This window comes from Temnothorax curvispinosus, unplaced genomic scaffold, assembly GCF_003070985.1.
Source record: "Temnothorax curvispinosus isolate PA1 unplaced genomic scaffold, ASM307098v1 QBEX01006549.1, whole genome shotgun sequence".
NCBI classification, from domain to species: domain Eukaryota; kingdom Metazoa; phylum Arthropoda; class Insecta; order Hymenoptera; family Formicidae; genus Temnothorax; species Temnothorax curvispinosus.
Window position 1 is genome coordinate 427 of NW_020216329.1, and position 15,928 is coordinate 16,354.

The window sequence follows — 15,928 nt, forward strand, 5'->3', positions numbered from 1 at the left end:
AAGTATAATATTATATTATAAATTTTAATGATTTAAATTAAAATATTCAAACTTCTTTTTTGGAAAAGTTTGTTTTCTGAGTTATGTCATTATTGTTGTAGCAAATGAGCGACATATATTTTTTCTAACATTCCAACATCGGCGTGTGGCGAAAAAATCTGTTGAGATTGTTTGATACGCTTTATGATACGCACGCGGTGTGGCGGTGCTTAAGAATAAAGGAACACGTGGAAACAGCTCTAGCGATTATGTCGACAATAACGCGAGAGATTCTCCACACAATCAAGAATAATACGAATGCTTGGACCTGAATTTTCACGCGAATACAGTGTATTCTATTTTGTGGCAAATATAAGACATGTTGAAATCTTCAACTATATATATATATATATATATATATATATTTTACAAATGTTTCACCAAAAAGTACAGTTTTACGTTTAAAAAAGTGTAACATATTTTTAATTATACAATATACTAAACATTTCGCGCGCAATGCGTATGTATGTGTGTATGTATATCACACACACGAATCTCGTCGATATCTAATACCACAGGTCGGTAAATTTCCCGATGTCGGTACCGTTTACCTTGTGTCAATTTTTGACAGAAAATTGTGAAAATGATCGATCGGTAGACCGTGGTGGATTCATGCATGCATGGATTGGATTGGATCCGTGGATTCATCGCGTACTCAGTCCCAGTCGGTCAGTATTTTAGTATTTTAGTAAGTATAGAGCTAGATGAGAGCTAGGCTGTGAACTTGTGCTTGTGGAGTGTGGAGTGTGGAGTGTGGCAGTGTGGTGTGGCTGCGTGGCTGCGGTAGGTAGGCTGCGACTAACCGGAGTAACCGGGCAGCCGGGCTTAGTAGCTTACCGGGCCGGCGTCACGTCACGAAGCGTCATCCGTTATCGTCCTCGTCGCCTTCGATCACGTATACAGTTGCCACGTATATGCTCGTACTGTAGACGTAGACTCATATAGCTGCCACTGCTCTGCCAGTAGCCACTGTAGCCTGTAGCTACGATCATGTCATCGAGCAATGCCGAGCGGAGTGTCGGACCGCCTCCGAATAAGAAGATGATGGTACGTGTGTCGCTTTCTCTACCTCGTGCAATGCGTGAAATTTAAGTAATGAATAATGAGTATGAATAACAATATGTAAATAATGAAACAATGTAAATTTTACTTCGACCATGCGACGTATGTACATATGTATATTGTATATTGTACGTGCCATGGGGCCCCTATTCGCTTTAGCGCAGTTTAGCTCGGCATCAGCTGCGCGCATTTCGCGCGCGCGTATCGCTCCGTTTTCTTGAGAAATAGCTAAATAGGAATAAGAAAGAAAATAATCCAAATATAAGAAAAAGAATCGGAATAAAAATGGTCCAAGTCTAACGGTGAATATGCGATCCTTCGTGTACGCAACATTAACGTTTTAGCCCGAGTTTTATCTATTGGGAGTTCGAAACTCCCTCCCACCCCCCCAAAGTTCTTATTAAAGCGCTTTTGGAAATTATTGAATATGAAAATTTGAAATGTTAAAAATTTGTTTAGATCTGCGCGAACGTATCGGAGCAAGCGCATCACGTATCCAGAGCCAAACGGGGACAAGCGATCGGCAGTATTCGGGGCTTTCGAGGTTGCACGGTATGGCTAACCGGTCTCTCCGGTGCCGGCAAGACCTCTATCTCGTTCCAGGTGGAAGCTGTCTTGGTGAACCACGGTATTCCTGCCTACGGTCTAGACGGCGACAATCTCAGGAGCGGTCTAAACCGCAATCTGACTTTCAGCAAACAAGACAGGAAAGAGAACATTAGAAGAGTAGCCGAAGTAGCGAAACTCTTCGCCGACAGCGGACAAATTTGTCTCTGCAGCTTTGTGTCACCTTTCGAAGAGGATAGACAAGTGGCGAGGCAGATTCATAGAGAGGCTGACCTGCCCTTCTTCGAGGTGTTCGTAGATACGCCCTTGCAAATTTGCGAGGCTCGCGACACTAAGGGCCTTTACAAGAAAGCGCGGCAGGGTACCATTAAAGGTTTCACCGGTATCGATCAAATGTACGAGAGTCCCACGAAACCTGACTTAATTGTCAAGACCGAGAATTGTACCCCGGAAGAGTCTGCCTCGACTGTAATTGACCTTTTAGAGAAGCACCGCATCATTCCGCAGCTTGCTGCTAAACCGTCAGATCTGATCAGGGAGCTCTTTGTACCAGAGTCCAGGCTAGCTTTCGCGAAAATGGAAGCGGAAACCCTGCGGTGCGTGGAGATCGATGAACTCGACGTGCAGTGGCTGCAAATTCTGGCGGAAGGATGGGCGTCTCCACTAACAGGCTTTATGAGAGAACATCAATATCTTCAGGTATGCTTTCCGAAGCGATCTGAAGCGTGCGTGCATCGCGCGCACGGTATGCGGCATGCGCCGTCTGACACGAATTGAGACACGACACAGAGAGAGAGAGAGAGAGAGTGAGAGAGACGCGTTGACCTACGCGTCAACGTAATCGTCAAATCGCGTCATATTGTCATTTGTCTTCTCTTTAAGGCCCAACACTTAAGGTGTTTGCTCCAAGATGGCAAAGAAGCGAACCAATCGGTGCCAATTGTCCTCGCGATAAGCACGAGTGATAAGAGCCGCTTGGAAAATTCCCTCGCTGTAACCTTGAGGCACAAGCAGAAGGCCTTGGCAATCCTACGAAAACCGGAATTTTATTTCCATCGAAAAGAGGAGCGTTGCAGTTGGCAGTTTGGCACCAACAACTTGGGTCATCCCTACGTCAGGATGATTTACGACTCCGGAGACTGGTTGATGGGTGGCGACCTCGAGGTATTGGAAAGGATCAGATGGCACGACGGGCTCGACAAGTACAGGCTCACGCCAAACGAGATCCGTGCCAGATGCCGGAAAATGAAGGCTGATGCCGTATTCGCATTTCAGCTTAGAAATCCCATTCACAATGGACACGCGCTGCTCATGCAGGTATCTCACTCGTTCAAAGCGAACGGATCGTTTTCGTATCATATTTTTCATTCGATGAAAGAAAGGCCTTGGAAAGAAAGCTTACATTGCCACGCGTTATGTACATACGATAAATCATCCATCTCGCCTTATATATATCGAGATAACCGAACGTATCATACCTTGCTGTTTTTAACTCGGAAAGGACACAAAAAGACGATTGTTGGAGGAGCGTGGTTTCAAAAATCCCGTGCTGCTGCTACATCCGCTGGGTGGCTGGACGAAGGAAGACGATGTGTCCCTGTACACCAGGATCCTTCAGCACAAGGCCGTTTTGGACGAAGGTGTGCTGGATACTACGTCCACGTTACTCGCCATCTTCCCCAGCCCAATGATGTACGCTGGACCGATTGAGGTTGAGAAAAAATTCTAGCCAGCTTTACGAGCCTTAGCCCGGTCCGTTGTACCTTAACTTTTAGCTACTTTGCCAACTTGTGTGTAACTCTTGTACATACCAATGTCTCCGACAAGTAGCGCCACACATTTCTTACGCGTTCATATATTACACATCCAACACTTTACTCTACTCTCAAATAACATAAATGAAATAAAACACGCGTATATTTTTATACAGGTGCAATGGCACGCGAAAGCCAGGATGAATGCCGGCGCTAATTTTTACATCGTAGGTAGGGATCCCGCGGGTATGCCACATCCTAACAAAGACGCCACGCCTGACGGCAATCTGTATGATCCTACTCATGGCGCCAGGGTACTCTCCATGGCCCGAGGTCTTGATAATCTCGAGATTATTCCCTTCAAAGTGGCCGCTTATGACACGCGGAACGGTAAAATGGCGTTCTTCGAACCCGAGCGGAAGCAAGACTTTGAGTTCATTTCGGGGACAAAGATGCGAGGTGAGTCCTTGATGCGTACTATACCTTGATGTTCTATGATATACCCAAGTTTTAACATTCCACAAGATGCATATGTATGTACGAATAACACAAATAGAGCGAATAATAATAAAGAGTGAGAATACGAAGAGCGAGATTAAAACAAAACGCGGGCACATGTGAAAAATAAAATAATATGAAAACAAGAATGAGCACACGTAATGATTGATGGTAAAAAAGAGCGAAGGTAAAATGAAGAAACGTACAATATAAATTTTTCGCCTGATTTGATCCCTTTATCTTTGTTTCGTAAGATTGACATTGTGGAATTTTCACAACGTACCAACAAATTATCTCACGTATTACGTTTTTATTGTGACTTTTTTTCTCAAGACGTTTAAAAAACTTGGAAAATTTCATAATACTGAAACTTTCGAAATTCGGAAATTTGTACGTAGATAGTCGCCTAATACCATTAAATATTTTGTACTTGCAGGATTAGCAAAGACAGGCCAGAATCCCCCGGATGGATTTATGGCACCAAAAGCATGGCAAGTACTCGTGCAATACTACCAAAGTCTAGACAAGAATTAAATTTCAACTCGCTAATGAGTAATAAAGGTTTTATCTTTGAACGATTTCAAGTGCATTTTAACGAATCTCAATTTAAGATTTGATTACCGACACAGTTAAAATTGTATACATTTAAAAAATAACAAGAGAGAGAGAGAGAAATGGTATCTTTTTTTTCCTTTCTCCTCCATCTCCAAAACTTTGATAAATTTGAAAAATCGATTAAACCTTGTTAAAGCTGAATCGGATAGAGATAGCAATACATTTTATTCATCCGGTTCAAGTTTATCAGAAACATCATTGATAATATTATCTTGATTTAAAAACTGATATGAGACTATTCATGTGTTGAAGAACAAACGAATCTGAGCTTGCACTATTCTCTACTAGTGCATGTTAGAGGTTGCTATACGTCAAGTCGTTTAATGACAAAAACGTGATATGAACATCGCGACCGATAAAATGCTTAACGTTTCAACATCATCAAGTCCTCGGTTCGAAGACTGGTTGGACGAGTATCTCCATCATCCTTTCCTGGCCTGAGCTAACCTACCTACGCATTTCTCTGAAAGTAGAGCATACTACGTGAACTTGGACTATTTGTAAACAATAATCTAATCTGGTTCTACCCCTACCTCTCTTTATTCCTATCTCCGCCTCCGATATGTCGCAAACTAATCCTTCGTGTCTCAGCACGTGTCCTACTATCCTATCTCTCTTACTCATCATGTGCCTATACATATGCATTTAGCGAAATGTATATTGAACATTTTATCAGCTAAAGTATTTATATATTGCTTTTGCACTTGGATATCTTCATGTATAGCAATCTTTATAACGTTGGAATAGAATCGGTAGAAATTCGTCTTACTCTATCGTGATCGATGGACCGATCAAACGGAAAAGAAAGAAATAAAGAATTTTATCTCTCCTCAAGACGAGAGGAAAGGAACATTCCGATTTTATTGGGATAAAAAAAATCTTTAATCTTGGTGTTTGCATATAGCTTGTATATAATGATCAATAGAGAAAGATAATTTTCTCCTCATTTACTAGAACATAAAAGAAATTCGACAAAATATGAAATTAATCTACACTGTATCTCTCTATTGTATTTCATATATATTTCGTTTCGAGAAAATGTAAACGGAATGTATGCTATGCTCAGTTATATTTTTTGCTCAATGAGATGTATTTTCATTCAAAATGTCAAGTTTCGCGTGTCGAACGAGTGAAAGAGTGATAAGGCCTTCTTTTTAGCTCAACTTGTTTTGCACGGTTCATCTTTCCTCTTTTCCGTTTCACGTTGGAGAGCTAACAATAAAAAGAACAGACCCCCATAATCTGAGTGTTGTAAACTGATCATTTATATTAACATAAAATTTATTTTAGCTATACAGTTGATTACCTATGTTGATGCCTGCCTAATTTTTAAAACAGTTTTCGACGTATAAGTGCTTCTTATATTAATTTTATTAATATGTATATATTATAATCACCTTTCTGGAAATATACATCCCCAACACTGTATACTTGGCTTCCCATTTTTCCTTTTAATTTTATACTTGCAAATATGTCAAAAATGCAGATTTTCATAATAAAATTAGATACATCGATTTTCATGCGGTTGTTTTATTTAGGAATCTTTAACTTTTATTTGGAAAAAAAAAGTGAAAGAATATTTCAATAACGATCCGCGACATTGAAAAAACACGCATTTTCTTTCATATTATATTATATCTTATCTAAGACTTAACATGTATAAACTGAGCTCGTCACCTTATTATCACTTGTAAAACACAAGCATTAGCAAAGTATATGATAAGTAACGTACTAAAAAGCATAGTCTTGCATGTTTTTTTCTTTTTTTTTTTTTTTTTTTTAAAGCTGTGTTATGTTACACTTTCTGCATTTAAAGTGAATGAGTAATATATCTAGTCTAGAAAGGTAAATTCGAGATTTGGAGGAAAGGGAAAGAGTACAAGAACACGTAGTGAAAATATTTAAGTCCTATTACTAGGACTTATTCTCTCTAGTTGCATTTCCTACACTTGAAATAAGTTAATAGGTAAATACATTCAAGGTTTGAAATAAAGGAAAAAATGCAGCTAAAAGAAATAGAATCATATTCTGTGATTTCAATGGATAAAATACAACAAGCTTCCAATAAGATACAACTGTTTTAATTTTACCTTTTTTTTTTACTCTTTGCACTCAAAGTATTGAAAGGAGAAGAAGATGACGGAAAATAATAATAATAATAATAGTTTTTCGCTCTAAAAGAATACAAGAAAAAGGTGCAGAAAATGCAAATAGAGAATAGACAAATGGTTCCGTATGACAACAAGCGTGCGATACAATCTTGAAAAAGATATAGCGATACAGAATGATTCTTTTAATGCACAACACATATACGCACACGCACGTCACACTCTTTTTCACTGATTTATACAAGATAGTTTACATAGTGTATCGCGCTATTTTACAAAACAAGCGCTTTCGTATAAGTCTTCGTTTCTTTTCCACACATCTTACGCGTAATCTTGCACCTTTTCTTTCAATGAGAGACTCCGTACGTATCAATTTTTAAATGTCATACGTATCTCTTCTTGCAACTGTTTCACCAAGTTTTTTTTACACAAGTTCTTCTGGAAATAAATGCTTTAGAGAATTTTTATTTCTTTTTATTTGAAAATTTTCGATTCCTCTAGTTTCTTCTCTATCCGGAATCTTTCTCTTTCCTTCTTTGCATTCTGTAATCTCCAATATTTGATATTTTCACAATTTTATGTGTAATTTTTTCAGGACTTTCTTTCAAAACAGGATTTCGTCAATCATCTCTGACAATTTCTCTCTCCTTGTTGTAAATTGTAAAATATTCCGTTACTATTTTCTTTATTGTAAGAGAGGTTTAAAAAAGAAAAGATGTACATTTTATAGAGTATCCTGCATTAGAATTTAATGATTTCAGAGGATATAACGGTTTTTTTTTTTTGTAATTTCCTATAAATTAGGATCATCCTAGGACTAGAAAATGTTCTAGTTGGAAATAAAAAATTTGAAAACCTACGCGAAATCTCAGAAACTCTAGAATTTAAGAAATGTCAATTATGAAATCGCATTGTATAGGATTTCTTGAATTTTGCGGGATTTCCCCATGAGATGGGACGGTTAAAAATGCAGACTATGAGAAATCAAATACGACAAGTCCCACCTTTAATGCGGTGACATTATTTACACATGGATGGTCCACGTAACAGCCAATCTTACCGCACATCAATCAAAGAGATTAAGCAGAATCCAAAGACTTAAAGATTCAATCATCTTTTACGAGTACGGGTTCAATGTATAGGAAACTCTGCCGAGAGACAAATCAAATCTAATTATTATACATGATTGACGCGGTCGCGAGATTTACTTCAGTGGTTGCGTCGGACAGCTCGGGCAGGGACAGCATCACTGGTATCACTTGAATCTCCCCCGAGGAATTATTGCAACCTTGCAGATGCATCACAGCAGTGCCAGATTGTAGAATGTCACTCGTCATTATCTCGTCCGTCATGATCTCTACGCTAGGCTCTATATTATCAGCCGTAACCTCCTCCGTGTACACCGTGGAATCCTCCATGTTCATAATTACCTCGGTAGCTTCCGATGCTTCTCTCGAAGTTTCTTCATACTCCTGGAAGAAGAACAAGTTCGCGCAAAGTTTGCGAGAGAACGTGAAAGATGAATTCAGAAATTCATCTGCCGATTATAGTAGCTATTTAGTTGGCCGATTTTACGCTGGTTTTGGAACAATCTTCTCGTCTCGATGGTAGAATTGAGAAATGTCGAGAGACAACGTTATATTAATCTACATCTATGAGATCTCTTACCTGCTCGTACACCGCTTGTTCGTATTCCTCTTGACCTTCAAACTTGACAATCTGCTCCCGTTCGAATTTGACCATCTGTTCCTCCGAAAATTTCTGATCGTATTGTCCTTCCTGCTGCTCCTCGTATTGCTCCTTCGCCGAATCCTTGAGCGAGCCCGGTTCCTGCTCAGATCCGGAGGAATCGTCGGCGGCGCGTACTTTCGGTTTGACATTTCTTCCGGGTACGATACGCTTGAAGCCTGAACCACCGAGGCTCTCGTGACGACGTTCATGCTTGTTTTTGTCACCGAGATATTTGAAGCGTTGCCGGCAAACGCTGCACGAATATGGGCGTTCATTGGTATGCGTGCGTTCGTGACAAACGAGGGCACTCACTTGCTTGCATCGCCAAGGACAGTACCTGGAAAATGTCGAATAAACGATAAATAGATGGTGATGTAATGAATAAACAAAAAGAACAACAGAGAGTATGGATACCATTTCCAACTTTTCCATTTCGGTACGCAAGTGACTGCGATGTTTCAAACCGTTATCAGACCATACTCGATAACAATGCAGATTGGACAGTTTTCTAGTTAAATATGTAATAGAGTATTTAGAATGTATTTGAATAATTTTTACAAAAGCTTTGCGTCGTCTTAAGATGTGCAGGTGATGTTCTCGCGCGAAAATATATATATATTTTTCAATTATATAAATTTAAAATTCTCATGTGTGTCAATTTATTACACACACACACACACACACACACACACACACCTCAATATCTTAGAGAAATCTTTAATGGTTTACAAAGAAGCAACGACAGATTGCTTTAATTTGTCATGTGAATAATCCAAGAAGAATAAAATAATCTCGCATGTAAAAGTTCTTGTTCAAATTAAAAGAATCAATTTTTTCTGCTGCAGACATGCAATAATAATAAGTATACCTACATATAATGAAAGACGATGCGTTTATACATTAATTCTATTAATTTTAAATCAGTAAATTTTTATCTCAACTTTTAAAATCAAAGTTTATTATTGAATAAATGCGATTATAAAATCTCAAATAAACTAATAAAATTTATTAGCTGGGTGCGATAACGTGACAACGGGATTTCCTAATCCCATAATTCAGGGTAAGGATTAATTTGTGAAAAATTGACCTTTACTAAAAACTATTAATTCATTTACCTGCACTGCAAAGGTCTCTCGTCACTGTGTCGGTTTTGATGATGCTTGATCAGTTGGATCTTTGTCTTCAGGTTGAAACCGCAGACCTCGCAGGTATACGGCCTTTCCTCAGAATGAGAAATCATGTGAGTCTTTAGCCTTAATTGGTTCACGAATCGTTTCGGACAATGAGGGCATGCCAAAGTACCCTCGAGACGATTGTGCACGACCATCATGTGATGACGTAAACGTACTTCAGATGTGAAAATATCCTCGCAGTCGGTGCACTTCAACGGGTCCTTCTCCATGTGCGTATTTTTAATATGTGTGCGAAGAATTAGTTCCGTCTTGAAGGTCTTATTGCAGTGATAGCAGGAAACCCGTTTTTTTTCAGGCAGACCAGACGCGTCGCGGATAATACCTGCAAAAGGGATTATCATTATTGTTGCTGCAAATGTGTGTGTCTGTGTGTGTGTGTCGTCTGAATGGAAGTACGAAACAAAAACATAACAACGTACGTTGTACAAATCTAGAAATTATTTTTCCATTATCGAAAATTCCATTTACACACAAAAGAATAAAAAATTGTTTAATCATCTTTTATTCGCACATGTACTGTCTATTTGATAAATAAACAAATATAAATTTCTCGCAAATATTTTACTTTAATTTTAGATTCCAACATCTAATCTTCTCTCATAAAGTACTCATAAATATTATTCATAAAGACTAAACGTGACATATTTCTTTCCCTTTATGTTCAATGTAGAATACAATTTTGTTTCCGGATTAAGGAGGGATAGGAATTGAAAATACGTCGGCATCAAACGGCTTGCACACGTTACCTGGCATCGACTCGTTATGAATGTGCGACATGTGCCACTCGAGCGATCTCGTCGAAATCATCGACCTGTTACAAATGTGACACGTATACTGCCTCCCATCTTTGTGCACTCTGTTCCTATGAATCACCAAAGTCGAATGATTCGGAAACTTTTCGCCACATACTTGGCAGGAACACTCTTTCAAGCCTCTACTACCAGTTTTTTCGTGCACTCTCATATGCAGCCTCAAACCGTCTCTCCGATTAAATCCAACGCCGCAGGTGTCACAACGATACTGCCTTTGATCTTCGTGAATTCTCACATGTTGCTTCAAGGTCGAGCTATTTTTGAACATTTTGTCGCAATGTGGACACTGGATACTGTAAGCTTTATGTGTGTGCATGTGCTTGGACAAACTGTAAAACGGCACCAATTTGCTGCAAACTTGACATTCCCTTTTATTTCCAACCGGTTGATGTTTTCTGATTCTATGATGTCTCAAGCTCGCAGGATTCTTAAAATCCGCACCGCAATCCTCACAAAGGTACGCTCTCAAAGTTGTATGAACAGATTTTAGGTGAAAGCTCAGTTTTTGTTTAAAAGCAAATCTTTTCGGACACTTTGGACACGGATAAATCTTTTCCAAACTCGTATGTTGCGTCTTCAGGTGCTGGTCCAGAGTTCCTTGGTGTTTGAATCTCTCGCCACAAATCTCGCAAAGTTGACCATAAAGAGCGTCAACGTGTTTCTGCTCGTGTTGACGTTTTTTCCCTCTGGAATCCAGAATTATGTCGCAAAATTTGCAAATTAATTTCCTCACACATATCACGTTATGATTTCTTTTCGCTTTCTGGGTTTGAAATTCTTCCCCACAGTCGTCGCAGCAATGAAGGATACGGTAGTCGTGGGACTTGAGATGTTCCTCGAGAACATCGCGGTTGGAGAAGGTTTCGGAACAATAATCACATTCTAAATAGCGCTCTTCGGAAAGCGGGTCGACGGGAGGTTGAGTGTCGATAAGGTCTGGGAGCAATTTAGAGGACGATTTTAAAGTAGTGGAGAATCGATCTTCATAGAGAGAGATTATGTCTTCGTCCTTGAGGCGAGTAAGAACGATTTTACGCTGCTTCAAGTACTCTTGGAATTCCTGGAATGAGGAAAAAGACAACATGAGAAAGAAAGTAGGAAAACAATAAAGAAAGGAAATATATATAGATTATAAATATGAATAAAGACGTGTTCATACAGTTTAGTAATACTGATGAGCCAGTGATTCAAACGGCGACTCTTACGCGATTGACGATAGATAGACGAGATAAATCAGAAGAACGTAAGGTGAAGCACTAATTATGTCCAACAACACGTACCTGCAGATTCTTTTCCTTTTCCCCCAAGACTTTTGCCAATTTCTCCAAGTTCCCTTCGCTATACGACTCGTTCAGTTCCTTCTGTAAACTTTCCTTTTTCCGTTTCGTCTCTTCCCACTTTAATTTCAATCTTGATAACTTTGAAAGATATTCCTCTGTATATTCATGGACCTTTTCTTGACTTTCGTCAATATTTTCCATCTTATTCCAAAACTCTTTCTCTTCTTTATCTCCATCCCCATCTCCATTCCCCTCTTCTTTCTCCTCCTCCTCCTCCTCGTCCTCCTCGTCCTCCTCCTCCTCTTCCTCCTCCTGCTGCTGCTCCTCCTGCTCCTGCTCCTGCTCCTCCTCCTCCTCCTTATCCTCCTCCTCCTCCTCCTCTTGCTCTTGCTCCCGCTCCTCCTTCACTCCAACTTCCACTTTTGTCAAAAGTGTCATTTCTTCTGCCTTTTCAAAATTTGACTTGGAGGAAATTTCTTCCTGCTGTACTTCTTTTTGCGTTTCGTTCACGGTGAACGTCACTACCGACTGACCTCCAAGAACCTTTTCTCGTTTCTTTTTATATTCTTCGATTTGTTCTTCAATTATTTGCTCGCGGCCGTCAGGACGTCGAGATGAGAAATCTTTCGATGTCAACGTTTCATAACGTTTGAGGAGACGTTCGACAGGCTTAAAATCAGTGGAGATTACCGCGCGCTTTGATTCCATGGGTTTGTCCACTTTCTTGACCTGAAACAAGTTGTATAGGTGCGACATGTAATTATAATGTATATTTTATTTAAAAACACAGGAAGAAAATATCAAGAGACTTTTCAAATACATATGAATGCAATGATTAAAAAAATAAGAAAAGAAAAATGAGAGAGAGAGAGAGAGAGAGAGAGAGAGAGAGGATATAAAAAAGTAAAATAAAGACTAAACATGAAACAAAAACGGAGACATGAATAATGCGGTATAAATTTAAGTATAAGAAATGGTTTTTATTAAATTATAAAATAATAACTAAATAATTGGAAAAAATATTAAAAATTATTCAATTTTTGTTAATTTCGTAGCGATATAATAAAACTAATAATCGACAAGAGATTGTAAACGAGATAAAATATAAATTACAACACACGTCGCGTGAAATAAAGGAGTTTGTGTAAAAAGGAAAGAAAAAAAAACGAAGCAATAATTTTTTAGATAACAAAATAAAATTAAAATGTCAAAAAATCACAAAGAAAGCAAAAACCTACGGTAAAGTTTACTAAATTTTAATTTACTCAATTCGATGCATGTTTCAACCATTTTCTCTTTATTAAAATCATTCGCTCACACTCACCTTCACTAGAAGAAACTCGTTCGGTTTGGAGCCCTTTACAGTTACGTACATAATTCCATCCTCTTCTAGAGGACTATTCACATTCGAGAGACTGTTTGTGTCTAACTTTTGCACTTTGCGCTCTTCGATACTTTGTACCTCGTCCTCCTCCTCCTCCCCACCATTCTTCGTCGTTACCGTTGGCATTATTAATTTTCTCTTCAAGATATTTGGCTTGCTTATTCCATCTCTTTGATTTTCTCCGTCACCTTCCAAAGTCTGGGAAGCTCCAGATTTCACAGAAACTCCCTCTTCACTTCTTTCCAACCTCACGTAAGACTTTGCTGCCATATCGTACTTATAGACGGTTGTTGGGGATCTTGGAGATTTTTTCTCTTCTTCTTCTTCTTCATCTTCCAGGAGTGCAGGGTCTTCAGGATCAAATTCCTCGATAGATTCTTCATCCTCTCCCTCTGCCACTTCCTCAAATATCCCTCCGCCTATCTGTACCTCTTCCTCCTCCTCCTCCTCCTTTTCGTCATTGTCTTCCTTCTCCTTTCCAGATTTTACCTTCGATTCGTCCTTCAACGAAAAGATGGCACAAATTTTTGGAACAGAGTCATCTGCTTGATTTCCGGGAGTTGTTTGGTTTTCTTGCTTCGATGACAATGAAGATAGGTTTTGTTGGATTGTAGAGGATAATTGATATTCCTGCTTTGTTTCTGGAGGAAAAGAATTTTCCTTATTTCTGCAATATGTTATCATTTTTATCTTCTTTCCTTTCTCTAAATAAGTGTTACAATTTACTAGTACATTCTAAAAATAAGATTTTTTGTCATAAAAAAATTAGAATTCTATGATACACAAAAAATGATATATATCGCGAGGACTCTCAGTGATCGAGCTTTCTTTACGTTGCAGACTCTTTGGCCACGTTTCAAAGTTCCGAGTTGTTTGTTTCCTAATGATACACAAGCATATCTAGGCAATAGATTTTCAGTTATAAGCATTGAAAAACAAAAAGGATCTGCCCTGAAACCTTTGAACTTTAGAGCTATTGATGGGTAACAAATTCTTCCAAACAATTCAAGCAGACATTATTTACAAGCAAAATTTTCATAAAAATTTTCGCTCGTGCAAAATCTAACGATGAAAATGTTAAAAATCATAAGATAAATGTTCTATTAAACTAGTTATAGAACAATCCATACGTATAACGTACACTCGTTTATTACAAATTGAAATACGGTGAGAAAAAACATGAAAAATGCAAAGAATACCTATATAAGATGATTGCATCTCCTCTTTTATTGTCGAAGACTCGTCGATCAACGTTACTTTCTTCGTGGCATTATCAGTCATGAGATTGACATGGATAGATTTCAATTTTATCTCAGCTTTTTTTATCTGCATGAAAAATTTATAACTCATTCTAAGATCGCAGATACAGTCCATGCACATCTGTGTCGAGAGACTATCATAAGGATTCACTTCGAGATGCTTGATTTGCTGACTCAATCGCAATTTAATGCCCTTTTCACTAAAGATGTCCACCTACAACATTAAATTGATAACCATTATATAAATAGAACCGTACTAATAATCATCGATGATAAACAATGGTAAACATGGTAAACGTTAAGGTTAACAGATTCAATTAAATAAAATTTATGACATAATAAGTAGAATTTAGGGCCGGTTGTTCCAACCTGTTGGTAAACCAACTAATATAGTTAAATCATTATTTTTATATGTGCGTGTGCGTGTGTCTTTGTTATCCTTTACATCAGACAAAGATTTACATCAGACATATGATAGGTTGGAACACGTGGCTCTTAATGTTTTAAAATTTTGCTTCCCTAAAACAATTTAATCCATCTATTGTAATATATGTTGCCTTTTAAATTTTTTAATTTAATCATTTAGTTACCTGCTTTACCTGCTTATTCGTACTACATTTACTAATTTATCCATTTTAACGTTTATTTATTTTTCCTCTTTAATCTTAACGTAAATTCAAACTACAAGAGACCTCGTTTGATTTAAAACAAAGAATATAAAGAATATAAAAAAATGTACCAAGGGCAGTTTTAGGCCAGCGCAGGTGCGGCAGTATTTTCTCAGTTCTTGCCGCGTTCTCTCGAGAACGGATATATCGTTCTGCTGTAATTTACTGTTACTTAAAGAAGAGATTCTCGTCAACTCGTTCAAACTTTCAGTGTCCTGTAGACGAACGCGCGGCGCAATCTTCTTCAGTTCGTTGATGTCTCTAATCTGACCCCCGACAGATCCTGTCTTGGATATCTTGCAGATAGCGCCACCATTACCATTGTTGGCATGTTGAGGTTTCGATTCACTGTAATTGTGATCGCGTTTATTGATTTCGGGATTCGGCATCTTTTCCCTTTTCTTCTTCTTCAGCCTTTATTTTTTACTTTTTTGCTTAAGATATGTATCTTCATTTATATCTGGAACATTTTCAATCGTGATATGTAAAAAATAAATATAAATTGTAATAAATATAAGAAAAATATCTTATACACTTGACAAAACTTTCATGGCAAAATAAAATACCTTAAAGTATCCCGTTGAAGAATCTAGTGCCAATTACAGTGTTGCTATTCCATTCTGTAGTTTTTGCTATAATTGCCTTCTTTTTTTTATACACATATTCTAACTTTCGAAACAATCAAATCTCAATAGAATCATTACTGCCACAATAAATGTTTCACCTCAAGAATAGCTTTGAATAGCATTGGTTTTATATTAAAAATCTATATGCTTTTATGTCGAGCACTGTAACGTATTTAGAAACCAAGAGACTAAATGAAGTTTGTGTTTCCCTAGAAATTTTGATCACAAATCCCAAGGGTGTCTCTTCCTCGATCAATCGCGGTTGAGATATATATATATCTCTCTCTCTCTCTCTCTCTCTCTCTCTCTCTCTCTCTCTCTCTCTCTCTCTC

General features: G+C 38.1%; 2 protein-coding genes across 7 annotated transcripts; one reads left to right on the forward strand and one right to left on the reverse strand.

Moving 5' to 3' along the window:
• The first annotated feature begins 420 nt into the window (after positions 1-420).
• Positions 421-9,682, forward strand: LOC112455975 (bifunctional 3'-phosphoadenosine 5'-phosphosulfate synthase-like). Of its 6 annotated transcripts, none has more exons than XM_025018216.1 (7): positions 421-707; positions 1,561-2,367; positions 2,551-2,985; positions 3,170-3,379; positions 3,599-3,881; positions 4,357-4,411; positions 9,561-9,682. In XM_025018216.1, the coding sequence occupies exons 1-7, from the start codon at positions 660-662 to the stop codon at positions 9,604-9,606; spliced, it is 1,884 nt and encodes a 627-aa protein (XP_024873984.1). In that variant the 5' UTR covers positions 421-659; the 3' UTR covers positions 9,607-9,682. The 6 variants fall into 6 exon arrangements, with proteins under 6 accessions (XP_024873984.1, XP_024873982.1, XP_024873986.1 ...); XM_025018214.1 differs by having other exon boundaries at positions 422-1,086; XM_025018218.1 differs by having other exon boundaries at positions 422-1,086; positions 3,654-3,881; positions 9,561-9,594.
• Positions 6,318-15,922, reverse strand: LOC112455974 (zinc finger protein 33A-like). The gene is made up of 9 exons (XM_025018213.1): positions 15,537-15,922; positions 15,042-15,430; positions 14,243-14,516; positions 12,984-13,684; positions 11,660-12,388; positions 10,314-11,439; positions 9,490-9,889; positions 8,312-8,711; positions 6,318-8,115 (listed from the first exon to the last, which is right to left on the reverse strand). The coding sequence occupies exons 2-9, from the start codon at positions 15,357-15,359 to the stop codon at positions 7,813-7,815; spliced, it is 4,251 nt and encodes a 1,416-aa protein (XP_024873981.1). The 5' UTR covers positions 15,360-15,430; positions 15,537-15,922; the 3' UTR covers positions 6,318-7,812.
• Positions 15,923-15,928: the final 6 nt, after the last annotated feature.